The 13,585-nt window shown below is 43.4% G+C and overlaps 1 protein-coding gene across 2 annotated transcripts in view; it reads right to left on the minus strand.

Moving 5' to 3' along the window:
- Positions 1-13,585, minus strand: part of ITGA9 (integrin subunit alpha 9) — a 626,511-nt gene that overhangs the window by 438,407 nt on the left and 174,519 nt on the right. For both annotated transcript variants that reach the window (XM_073630570.1, XM_073630571.1), the window contains exon 5: positions 5,826-5,893. In XM_073630570.1, coding sequence (XP_073486671.1) covers positions 5,826-5,893 — 68 coding nt within the window. The remainder of the gene's footprint in view (positions 1-5,825; positions 5,894-13,585) is intronic.

Raw genomic sequence — 13,585 nt, forward strand, 5'->3', positions numbered from 1 at the left:
GGCGTCTGTCAAAACTGTGAAGGTATAGGTCACTACCAGCATGTATGTCCAAGTCCACAAATGGAGACAAAAGACTGGCAGAGACCTCAGAGAAGTGACCCAAGGATGAAGAGAAGATCCGGGCCTTCGAAAAGAACTTTCCCTGAGTCTGCAAGGGAGCAATGGAGAACACCTGCTGTTCATACTGTTTCGGTGAGAAATGCCTTTCAGTCCATAAACCGACGACGGAAGCGGTGTGCTCGGTGGCAGAAGCTGAAGAGAGCACGATTCCAAGTATGCCAATCTGTGGTTACAGATGTTTCTAATAGGCCTCCTACCCAGTTGGTAGGCCCTCTGCCTGTAGTGCCTGTTCTGGTTGAAGGGATCTACACCAGAGCCATCCTTGATACAGGTGCCCAAGTTACCCTGATGACCAGAGACTTTTACAAGAGGTACTTGTCATACCTGCCCCTGAAGAAGTTGGTAGACTTAAAGGTTCAGGGTATTCAAGCAGAAGATTACCCTTGTGATGGATGTCTGCGGATCAAGTTGTCGTCTGATCCATTGAGAGCTGGGAAGCCTCAGAACTTTGAGACACTGGCCATTGTCTGTTCCTGGTTGCCAGGGCCCTCAAGAAGTTCTCTCATTGTTGGGGCCAACACGGACCTGATGAAGCCGCTGTTAGCCCCTGTCGTTCCCAGAAGTGACCCTCTACCTTCAATGCCAGAAGGAGGGTTGGAAGTGTCTACCTTTCCCACCGTGGATGGAGAAAAATCCAAAACAGAAGTGGAAGAAACTTACCTGCAGGAGGCAGAAGTAGTTCAACTGAAAGAGAAGGCTAGTGAGCCTACCGTGTCTGACTCAAGGGATCAGAAGAAACGAAGAGTCATTTACAGATCCAAGAGACCAACCTGTGATGTGTTGGATGAGAGTTCCGAAGAAATTGTCCTCACCCCTCAAGGGTTGTCGAGAGAGCCTGACCTTCTCACCACAGATTTGGTGAGGGGTAACCCCATCTCACCCCTTGACACACCTGCACATGACATCAGAGTGTCAACTGTGAGTGTACAGGAGAGCTCCTCATCATGTGAAAATTGGTGTGAAGCTCCCCTGTCAGTTTTGTGTAACCGTATAGAATCAAAAATGTGTTACAGAAACAAAATATTACATCTCTTTGGGCACCAAAGAGTTCAAGCAGGGGGGAGTGTGTAGTGGGACACATTTTTGATGTAATGTAATGTTATGTCTTATCATCTGGCGCCATCTAGCGGCCAAAATATAAAAGGCCTGCATCTTTATTTCTTTTATTATTCAAGTTGTCATGGAAGTGTTCTGTTTGTTTACATTTGGACATTAACGTGACCTACCCACAATGCTCAGTAATTCCCACAAACCTCAGGGAACAGAACTGCATTGTGGGAAGACTATAAAAAGGCTGGGAGCGGCCATCTTAGCTCTCTTGTTCCTGGGACGTGTGGCCTGCCAGCAGGGCTCTGTGGGTGTGTGTGTGTCCCACAGAGTTGCGGCCTACCCTGCGCGGAGCAGAACAGCAGCCAACGATCCTGCCTTAGATCGCAGCGTGCTGGAGCAGCAGAGTAATCGTTCCAGAGACCCCTGGAGGAGGTAATCCCGAGGACTCCCGGTCGTCTGTGAGCAGTCTTTGATCCGGCCTTACATCACAGCATGCTGGAGCAGCAGTGTGATCGTTCCAGAGACCCTTGAAGGAGGTAACTGAGGACTCTGGTCATCTGTGGAGTGGAGCAGCGCAGCAGTGTCAGCTGGCCGGAGACAGAACTTTGTACATCAGAACGGAGTATTCTGACAACACTGTCCTGGTTGGGTGAGAGGGCTGTTGCCCAAAAGCTTCTTGATGCACTTTTACACATCCCTCTGCACAAGACAGAGCTGCTGGGACCCATAGTCCCACAAGTAAAGTCAAGAGGATTTAGTACTGAGTCCCTGGCATCAAAGTTAGCTATAGTGCTGCTGCACCAGAACTTTACTTTTACATTTTCAGTCTACTTTGATCAGGAGTCATTAACCCTTGGATTACAAAGAAGAACAAAGAAGGACTGTTTAGTAAAACACAAGGCCTTGTGTCCCTTTACTATATTGGGGTAGTGTGATATTAAATAAGGGAGCTCTCTAATTGTTGTACTACACTTTATCAAGTTAGTCTTTGATTTGGTATAGTTAAAAGCGCGCAGGAATTAGGACAGTGCTCATAGTGAGATAAATTCACTCTGACGGTTACCCTATTTACTTTGCTACACCAATCATATATTATTTCAGACATTTTATATCTGTATTGTATCCTTGTAATATAAAGTTCAGTTGACTGTCAGACTATGTTGGTCTGACAATACAACCATTGTAGTTTAAACCTTCTAAAACAATTACAGTAAATAAGGTTAATCTTCGAGTACAACTGTGTGAGTGTTGTTTTCTCTTCATCACCAGCCAAGAGGAGGGTAAGGTAATTACAGACAGGTATATTATATTGAGTACTGTGAACTTGCCTTTATGATTTTGTTTCGACTGCACACTATTACACCACAGCTGTGTCAGGGGGACTGAGATAGTCAAAGGGGAAACAAAGCAGAGTACAGGCCCAAATAAATCAGCAGCTCCTTTGGGGGTCCGTGCTACATATATATATATATATATATATATATATATATATATATATATATATATATATATATATATACACACACACACCATAATTTGTAGACTCTATAACTTTCCTACAGACTAAATTTTATACACTGATTTGGATTATTTTTAACCAAAGAAATGTAGCAGAATACATTTTGGCCTAGATTTATGAAGAAAATCTTGAAAAGAAGGAAAAAGTTCCCCATGGGAAAAAGCAGCGATTGAGAGTCACAAAAGAATTAGTAAAAAATAGGTATTTTTATTATTATTAAAAAACAATAAGACAATACTATACGAGAATTAAAAGCTTTTTCCGCACATCTGACAGTAAAATCAAAATTCCATTATTGTAAGGTGGGAATTTTCAAATAATTTTGAAATTTGTACTCTATCTGGTATTGTCAACCATCTTTTCCCCCTTCTCCCTATCCTATGGTCTCACACAGTGTATACCTGAGCTCATGTTTTAATTCTCGTATAGTATTGTCTTATTATTTTTTGAGAATAATAAAAATACCTATTTTTTACTAATTCTTTTGTGGCTCTCAATCGCTGCTTTAAAACCCCATGGGGAACTTTTTCCTTCTTTTCAAGATTTGCTATCCGGGGTGTGCAGCCTTTCAGATGTGCCATACCATGTTATAGATTAATGAAAAAAAAGTTTATTTATTTATTTGCAAAATGTTATAACAGAAACAAAGAGAAATGTGTGGTTTTTTTTTTTTTCTTTTTTCTAAATTGTTGGTCTTTTTTCCTTTATTTAGCAAACAGTAAAGAACACAGTGGTGCTTAAATACCACCAAAAGAAAGCTCCGTCTAAAAAAATGATAAAAATGTAATTTGGGTACAGTGTTGCATGACTGAGTAATTGTCATTCAAAGTGTGACAGTGCTGAAATCTGAAAATTGGCCTGGGCAGGAAGGCGGCGAAAGTGTCTGGTATTGAAGTGGTGAATCTTATTTAACAGCAGTCAAAAAAGAAAGTCATGTATGCGCTGAACTTTAAAACATTCAATACAAGACGACCACGTATTCTACATTTAGAATAGTTGGATTTCTAAAACTAGCAACACTAGTACACAAGTGCTAGAAATTTTTAGCTACCCTTGCTTTTTATTCTAGAGTACATTCTTAACAAGAGCAAGAGGGTGAGGAGTGAAACTCACAATTAAAGTGGTTAAGATTTCACTGTTACATTTTCGCTCGGGCTATATTAGTAGAAATCCTATACCTGCTAAGACAGCTGCTGTGAGTGTAGGAGAAATGTGGAGGCCTCTGTTATAGGCCTCTGTTACACTAAGCTGAAGGGATTCTTCATTACGTCAGGAAAAGTATAAACACTGTCCTTGTAAATTAAAGATTAGATGTCATTGTTTCCATTTACAGGCACAGATTTCCAAAGATGTCTTCCAGCCAACTTTCCTTGAGTAAACAGTAATGGTCACTTTAACCTGTTTCCATAACATGGCTTACTCGTAATCAGCAAAACTTTTTTTTATGTAAACTATTCTCATTCACGAGTAGTTAGAAGAATAGAATGGTAAACAGAAAACAATGCTTTACAAAATTAGAATCCAATAAGGGTGACATTTTTTTCTTTCTCACGTCAGGAAATGTCATAAAAAATGTGGATTTGGCTTCAAATATAATATAAACTTTTTCATCCTAGAGTTATTTTACACAAGTTCCAGACCCTCTATATTTTATGGTTTTGTCTCATCTATAGTCACTTTCTAGTTTGTCTCCCCAGGCAGTTCCTGATTATAGCCAAGGAAAAGCCATGCGATCTGCTTCCTCCACGACTAGTCATTCCTTTATAGCCCACCTCCTGCTAGGGACGCTTCTTGCTTGCAGTTGGCTATCTTTCAGGAACAGTTCATAAACATTACCCTCATTTATGTGGTGGAGGGGCAGCTTTTGTCCACTGAAGTAGACATAGTGAGACAGCAAAAATGGCAGCTGCTTTAACCAAATCTACATTTGGCCCATGGAAAATCAGGACATGGTTAAACCAGCATGGTTTTTTCATAATGAGCAAAGTAAAACATAGCCAGTTTTTCATTAAATTGATATTAAACAGTGAGTTCAGTAAGCACATTCAGCAGCTGATTTAGCCACTTACTGATTATGCAGCTTTTTATCTTTTAATCCCATGGAGCCAACCTTGCATGCAGGGACTGAAGCTGTGTCTCCCTACACTGTGTGCAACAATAGAAACACACAGCTCCATAGCCTAGAATAGGAAAGCACTCCACTACTCCTCCCTCCTCTTCACCAAGCTAACAGACTAACTCCAGATAGCACTGTCCACTGCTAACTCTTTCCTGTGTGGATGGAGGGTTCAGGGGAGCAGCACTGAGAGAGTAGGAGCTAGTAGCATTGAAAGTTATAAACCGCAAGTGCTGGAGTAAGATTTTTAACAAAGAGTTTACTGGTGAATAATTATTTTATTATGCTTATTGTGTTTTTAGTTTTAGTTAAAGTAAAACAATGCTGAGGGTTTAATACTACTTTAATATTATGTTAACCAAAGTTGTTCTTCAGACTGGTAACTAAGTTAGCTTATAACTTACCAAACATGCATATGTTATTCTGTAATTTATCCCTGTTATAAATACACAAACATTTTGTTCTTGGTACCAAGGGAAAGTCATTTCCAAACAAAATAGAGGCTCTTTCTTGTGTGCTGACATCGCGGGATCCCTGGACAGGCAAATGTCCTTATATTAAGGCTGGGTTCACACCGCCGCACGGAGCCACTCACAGCAGGGGGTCCGGTGCATCCCTCTTCATCATCTCAGGTCCGATTTCAGCCCAAATTTTTTGCTGAAATCGGACCTGAAACGGACCAGAAGACGCACAGAAGTTCTGTGCAATTCGCACCAGAGCTGCTCCGGAGATGTGTGAACTGGCTCCATAGAGAGCTGGCTACAATCTCCTGACATGAGAGTGGGAAACCTGCATCCAATTCACAATAGTGTGATCCCAGCCTCAAAGTCAGCAGCTACAGTATTGGTAGATGCTGAATTTTAAATGTTTTTTTCCATACTGGAGCGCCTCTTTAATATTTTACAAACAGTTCAGAACATCTATGACACCAGTACAAGATGCATTTGCATTTATTATAAAACTACAACTAATTAGACAATATTATAGTTTTTATTATTATATAGTTAAATTATTACTGACCTCCATAAACGATCCTGCAGTCCCGGCTTGGCAAGAACCATGTTCTTCTCCATATTTCTTTTTATATTCTGGAAGAAATAAAGATAACAATCTAGTATAGCATATTCTATATAGTTACATTTAGCTGTGTGAGGCCTAACATTGTTACACTTCACCACATATACCACCCAGCCTCAAAGGTCTAAACCTCATCCACATCGGGAACTAAATAAACCACAACTATGTAGGCCTGAAACTGACTGCATTTGAAATTAGTTACATATTTTTCAGCAGCACTTTCTTGTCAGTGTTTTTGAGTGGATGTTGGGAAGTATTACATTAATTACATCAGAACTGAAATACAAAGAATCCTGCACAGTAACAGCAGCAAAAACAACATGTAAATCCCCAAAGTCCTCTCCACAGTGCATGTACTGAGCTCTTTGTTTATATTTTACACAGAATGCAGCAGCAGGCCATGCAACTAAAAATTCACTTTAAAGCTGAACTCTGGGCGACAGCAATACTGTATCCTGACAAAGGCCAACAGGGCCCAGGTCTAGGGAAGCACTTTGCAGGGGGGCAGCACGGAAAGAGTCCCCGCTGGCTTGTGCTACACTTTTAGTGTAGCGCCAGTCTTATGGGGCGGACTGGGCTGAGAGGCAAATTAGTCTAGCGCCCCCATAAAGCGGCCGCACTGCTTCTGGTATGTGGGCGGCCGGCATTCTGCAACTGGGGGGGGGGTCGCTTCTAATTTTGACTGTACTATCATCCTGGACCACAAACATTCCTCACTGTGCTATGTTTACTGCTGCACCATTGGCGTGGTTATATCTTCTTAGTCCTCTCCATAAAATTATCAGAAATTTGTGATTAAAGTAGAATTATAGGCAACACTTTTTTTTTTCATTTTGGATAGAGCAAGGGAGGGTTATAGCCCCTGTCAGTTTATTTTTTACCATCCCTGTCCCATTGTAGAGATTTCCCTTCACTTCCTGCCCTATAGCCAAACAGGAAGTGAGAGGAAATCTATGCAAATTAAGGGAATTCATTGAACCCCCCGCCAGGCCCTCAGAACTAGTGTTCCCACTCGAACATTTCAGGGCAGGTCTCAAACAGCAAGGGGAGTGGTCTTGACATGAATGGGTGAGTCATATTTAAATTAGGGGGTACATGGGTTTAGTCAAGCTTAGGGCAGCACAAACCCTAAATACACTACTGACTGGGGCATTACCTAGGTACTAATAATGTACCTTCATTCCTGAGACTGTAGGGTTAATGCAACCCCTGAAAGTGATGTAAGCACAGCTATCCCAGACAGCCACTCACTCTGTAGCTCCTCCATTCATAAAACATCTTGCATCCTTTTCAAAGCATATAAGGTGTTCTGTGATTGAACAAAGAAGGGGGGAGGAGAATTTGGGACTTTAAATGAGGTGATGAATGTGTAGGTTCATCTGCCTCCATCCCTAATACTGTATATAATGAAGCAAAGTGGGACTTTAATTGAAGCATAACTGCAAAGTAGATATGCAAGGACATGTTTGATAATTCTTAGTCTAAATACAAAATTGGGGGTAGAAAATGTAGCAAATGTAAAAAATTGATAGCAGTAGTAGTTAAATGTCTTGTATTATATATATATATATATATATATACACACATATGTTACAACATAGTCTATGGGTAGTAGACATATTGACATGAGGTACACAATAGCAGTAGTAGTTAAATATCTTGTATTTCATATATATACACACATATATTACAACATAGTCTATGGGTAATAGACATATTGACATGAATTGCTGGAATTGCTCCTGATGAGTGAATAAATTCCACGAAACGCGTAGAGCACGTACATGCTACCACTTGCAAGCATATGTTTGAATTCTCCCGGATTTTGTATCCTATCTACAATGTTTTATTCCTTAATCAATTTAAGATCTATGTTATTTCCTTAAAATGTGTATCTCGTGTCAATATGTCTATAGCCTATGTTGTAACATATGTGTGTATATATATGAAATACAAGATATTTAACTACTACTGCTATTGTGTACCTCATGTCAATATGTCTACTACCCATAGACTATGTTGTAACATATGTGTGTATATATATGAAATACAAGACATTTAACTACTACTGCTATCAATTTTTTACATTTGCTACATTTTCTACCCCCAATTTTGTATTTAGACTAAGAATTATCAAACATGTCCTTGCATATCTACTTTGCAGTTATGCTTCAATTAAAGTTCCGCTTTGCTTCATTATATACAGTGTTCTGTGATTGGACAAGGGGGGATTGTAAAGTTTATGCGCCCCTTGTCCAATTACAGAATGCCTTATATAGTGTCACTTTGAGTTACTACATACCTGGACTTAAGGCCCATAAGCCCAAAGAGGAACTTCGTTCACGTTGTAAAAAATGATGAGTCAGAAGCTACAAAATACTTATACTCACCAGTCCATGGAGTCCAGCGTGGTCTTCCCCACAGCCGATTCTTTATTGGGCTTCAGCTCTCCTGTGTTGCCATCTTGGATTTGGAAGATGGCTATGACTTCCTGATATCTCACAGCCAGCTCCCCACTGTGCATGAGTGAGACAAAGCAGTACAGTGAGGCTAGTACCTCCTGTGAGTTGCCCCAGCTTGGGGGGGTGGTAAGCTACACTTTTATTTTTGGGTCTGCATTCATGATTTAGAGTGTCTTAAAGGTACAGCTTCAAGACAAGCTAGGGCAAACTGCCCTCCCTTGGCCCTCCCTGTCCCATATATATATATAAGACCTAGCTTGATTGTCGTGATGGCTGCAATATAAGCCCTACCCCCAAATAAGCCCTGCTGATAGTCCTTGTAGGTCTTATTTTCAGGGTAGGTCTTATTTTCGTGGAAACAGGGTATATATATATATATATATATATATATATCCCATTACAGACGTCAAGCAACCTTGGCCTGTGCTGGCCCTAGTACTCTAGTCTGGAAGTGAGTGTGCTGTCTCTTTAGGTTATGAAGTGCACAAATAACAAATATAAAAGAAACACAAATCAATAAATATATGATCAATTCCAAGCTGAGAAAGTGCTAAGTGCAAACAGTGTACTGTCTCTTTAAATGCAAAAATGCATACAATAATTGCCTAATTCATGACCAAAATTCATATGTATTATTGTGCTGATATGATGCAATAATCATGCAAAATAATACTGAAAGTGAAATATGAAATTTATACACAAAAAGTAGGATGTAAACTATAAAATTAAAAATCCAAAAGGTTATGAACTTATTTAACACCACCTGAATTGATCAGACCTCTAAATTATAGGATGTCGATCTAGTTTGAAGAAATTCAAACGTAAGCAGCAACAACTTGGGGGCAATCTCACATCCAGTAGCTGGTCTGATATAATGGTTCCAGTAACGTCATATAAACTCCAGTGCACCATCAACAAAATCACCATCCACCATAACTCAAAAGAAAAAAACATAAAAAACTTCATGGCCCAGTATCACAGATTGCATAGATTTTCAGCATTTTTATACTCACAAAGGGAGACATTCACAGGCATTACACCAAAAACATGGCGCTGCCAAGCGCAACAACATCACAGGTAACCAACTGGTTTCATGTCAGTTTGTGTCTTCAGGGGACCACAGTAAGTGCCCTAGTACTTTACACTGAGCCATTGAGTCGCCACACAGTGCAGTTTTTTCTTAACTGTTCCTATTAGAAAAATTATCTATTTGCAATCCTGGAAGCAAATTTCTTCTCTATTGGGGTCTATGGAGAAATGGCCTCCCATCCAATTGAACAGGACTGCAGTGCATTATATCTATAAGATGGGGAGGGCGATGGCTCTAACTTGTTTTAAAAGTAGTGAGGTACTTAAACTCCAGCCAAAACGTTTTTGTGTATACTCTATTTTTATTGCCACATAACAAACAACAGTCAGGGTTACAACAACATAATGTAGGTGTAGCACCCTCTAGTGTGTGCTAGAAGTAGTGTAGGTTGTTAGTGTAGGTCTGTTAGTGTAGGTGAATTTAGATTAGCTCAGGGCTAAGCCTGAGCTGTTGAATTTGGGTCAGAGTTCAGTGACTCAGAGCCGGATGACTTATCCTGACAGCTCCTCTGGTGCCTCCCCCTTTTGCTGGAACATGGTAGACGGTTCTCAAGCTAGTGGGCAGGAGGATAGAAGGAGCTGTCGGTGGCCCTCTGGGGTACCCCCTAGTCGGGGGGGGGGGGGGGGGGTAGTGACCTTGGGCCGGGCTTGAGTGCTGGAAATATCCTGCCACAACACACGCAGGAAGCCCTTCCTGGAGGCACGGAGGAAGATTGAGCACAGTGTGAGTGGATCAGCACTACTGGGGAGTTAACATTTTCCCCTCTGCGTTTTTTCCGGGTTCGCGGCTTCGACTCTGTGAGTGGGCAGAGCCGCAATGACGTCACTCCCACGCATGAGCGCGAGAGTCCTCCATTCCGGCAAGGTCCGGCAGCATCTGCCGGACCTTCAGAGCGCAGATTTAGGAGATATTCATTTTACCTACAGGTAAGCTAGTGAAAGGGTTTTTGGTCAGCCAGGTGGGTTGGCAGTGCCTAAAGAGGTGGTGCTGGGACCAGTGACCACAGGGAGGAAGTAATGTGAAAGTAATGTGAAAGTACAAGCTGTGTCACTCCACTGTTCTACACGTATAGGGGCTTGCGAGTCCCTGCCTGTAATGGGTCATTGTTAGAGAGACTGTTAAATCATCACAGAGTGACATAGCTGGAGCAAGCAAGTGTGTGCTGGAGGAAGAAGTTGGAACTGTATATAGAGACTGTATATAGGAGGAAGCTGTTGAAGTTTTGCTGATGTTGAAGTGGGCATCCCATAACCTCCCATCCCTATCCAAGTTTTTAACCCTCAATAAACAACAAAAACAAAGTCACAGACTGTTTTCTGTCTCTGGAGTGCCTGTGAAAATTCAGTGTGCCTGGCTGTGCAGGAGTGGGGGATCCAGTTCATCTGTGGCTCCTTAGGGGATGCGCTACATAGGCATTAGTTGATGATAAGCTTCCCACACAGGGGATCTCTAGTGCAAGTCAATAAAGGAAAAAAACTTTAAACAAATCTCAGCACTCTTATTTTCTTTGTGATATTTGTAATTTGAATCACAAGGTGCCTATACTGTAGATAACACATCATGTGACCCTTAAGCGATTTTTAACCACTTCCAGACCGCCGCACACAGATATACGTGCCTACTTTGAGGACGGATATCATTGTTATGGCAGCAGCTAGCTAAGAGGCCCTGTCATGCTTTTTTTCTATTACAAGGGATGTTTACAATGTTGCCTATGGAGATTTTTTAGGGTAAAAGTTTGTCGCCATTCCACGAGCGGGTGCATTTTTGAAGCGTGACATGTTGGGTATCAATTTACTCAGCGTAACATTATCTTTCACAACATAAAAAAAATTGGGCTAACTTTAGGGTCGGTTCACACTGGGACGACTTGGGATCCGACTTGTACGCCCTCAAGTCGCCCCAGAAAGAGATTCACATTTAAGTGAATGGGAGCGTCTTAATAGACACTACTGAAGTCGCTCCGACTTCAGAGCGTACTCCCTGTACTACTTTGATCCGACTTTGATCCGACTTCAGCCTATTGACTATCATTGAAGTCGGATCAAAGTCGGATCGCCGTCTCGCATGATCCGACTTCGGCATGCGACTTGTGCTCAGATGATCTTGAGGGGGAACTCCGCGCCAAATTTTAAATAAAAATCCGGCATGGGTTCCCCCTGCAGGGGCATACCAGGCCCTTGGGTCTGGTATGGACCTTGAGGGGAACCCCCTACGCCGAAAAAACGGCGTGGGGGGGTTCCCCAATCCATACCAGACCCTTATCCGAGCACGCAGCCCGGACGGACAGGAATGGGAGTGGGGGACGAGCGAGCGCCCCCCCCATCCTGAACCTTACCAGGCCGCATGCCCTCAACATGGGGGGGTTGGTGCCTTGGGGGAGGGGGGCGCGCTGCGGCCCCCCCACCCCAAAGCACCCTATCCCCATGTTGATGAGGACAAGGGCCTCTTCCCGACAACCCTGGCCGTTGGTTGTCGGGGTCTGCGGGCGGAGGGCTTATCGGAATCCGGGAGCCCCCTTTAATAAGAGGGCCCTCAGATCCCGGCCCCCCACCCTATGTGAATGAGTATGGGGTACATCGAACCCCTACCAATTCACCTAGGGAAAGTATCAATTTAAAAAAAAACACTACACAGATTTTTAAAGTAATTTATTAGACAGCTCCAGGGGTCTTCTTTCGACTTCGGGGGTCTCTCCGGTTCTTCTCCGCGCTCTCCGGGTCTTCTGCCGGGCTCTTCCGCTATTTTCTGCTCTTTTGCCGCTCTTTTGCTATAGCGAAGGAGCCCGGTCTTCAATCTTCTGCCTTCTGCCCTCTTCTCCTGATGTTGACACGACGCTCTCTGGGGCTGGAATGCACTCTGAGCGCTCCGCTCTGACTTATATAGGTGGTGACCACGCCCCCTTATGCCGTCACAGTCCCTGGGCATGCTGGGACTGTGACGTTTTAGGGGGCGTGGTCATCACCCAATGACCACGCCCCCTTATGCAGTCATAGTCCCAGCATGCCCAGGGACTGTGACGGCATAAGGGGGCGGGGTCACCGCCTATATAAGTCAGAGCAGAGCGCACAGAGAGCATTCTAGCCGGAGAGAGCGTCGTGTCAACATCAGAAGAAGAGAAGAGGGCAGAAGACGGAAGACCGGGCTCCTCCGCTTTAGCAAAAGAGCGGCAGAAGAGAGCGGAGGAGCCCGGAGGAAGATCCAGAGAGCGTGGAGAAGAACCGGAGAGACCCCCGAAGTCGGAAGAAGACCCCCGGAGCTGTCTAATAAAATACTTTAAAAATCTATGTAGTGTTTTTTTTTAAATTGACACTTTTTCCCTAGGTGAATGGGTAGGGGTACGATGTACCCCATACTCATTCACATAGGGTGGGGGGCCGGGATCTGGGGGCCCCCTTATTAAAGGGGGCTCCCGGATTCCGATAAGCCCTCTGCCCGCCGACCCCGACAACCAACGGCCAGGGTTGTCGGGAAGAGGCCTTCGTCCTCATCAACATGGGGACAAGGCGCTTTGGGGGGGGGGGCCCGCAATGCGCCCCCTCCCCCAAGGCACCAACCCCCCATGTTGAGGGCATGCGGCCTGGTACGGTTCAGGAGGGGGGGGGCGCTCGCTCGTCCCCACTCCCATTCCTGTCCGGCCGGGCTGCGTGCTCGGATAAGGGTCTGGTATGGATTGGGGGGGACCCCCCACGCCGTTTTTTCGGCGTAGGGGGTTCCCCTCAAGGTCCATACCAGACCCAAGGGCCTGGTATGCTCCTGGAGGGGGAACCCATGCCGGTTTTTTATTTAAAATTTGGCGCAGAGTTCCCCCTAAAGATTCATACCAAACACAGTGGCGGGGATCCAAGTCGGATCCCCGTTCATTGAAAGTCGGACACATGTCGCAGGACAAAGTCGGATCCACAAGTCGCGTTGAAGTCGCGTTGCAAAGTCGCGTTGAAGTCGTGTTGCCCCTGTGTGAATCGAGCCTTACTGTTGTCTTATTTTTTCATTCAAAAAAAATTTTTTTTTTTTTTTTTAAGTGCGCTTGTAAGACCGCTGCGCAAATACGGTGTGACAGACTACCATTTTATTCTCTAGGGTGTTAGAAAAAAAATGTATAATGTTTGGGGGTTTTCAAGTAATTTTCTAGCAAAAAAAAAATGTTTTTA

This window comes from Aquarana catesbeiana, linkage group LG05 (assembly GCF_042186555.1).
Source record: "Aquarana catesbeiana isolate 2022-GZ linkage group LG05, ASM4218655v1, whole genome shotgun sequence".
NCBI lineage: Eukaryota > Metazoa > Chordata > Amphibia > Anura > Ranidae > Aquarana > Aquarana catesbeiana.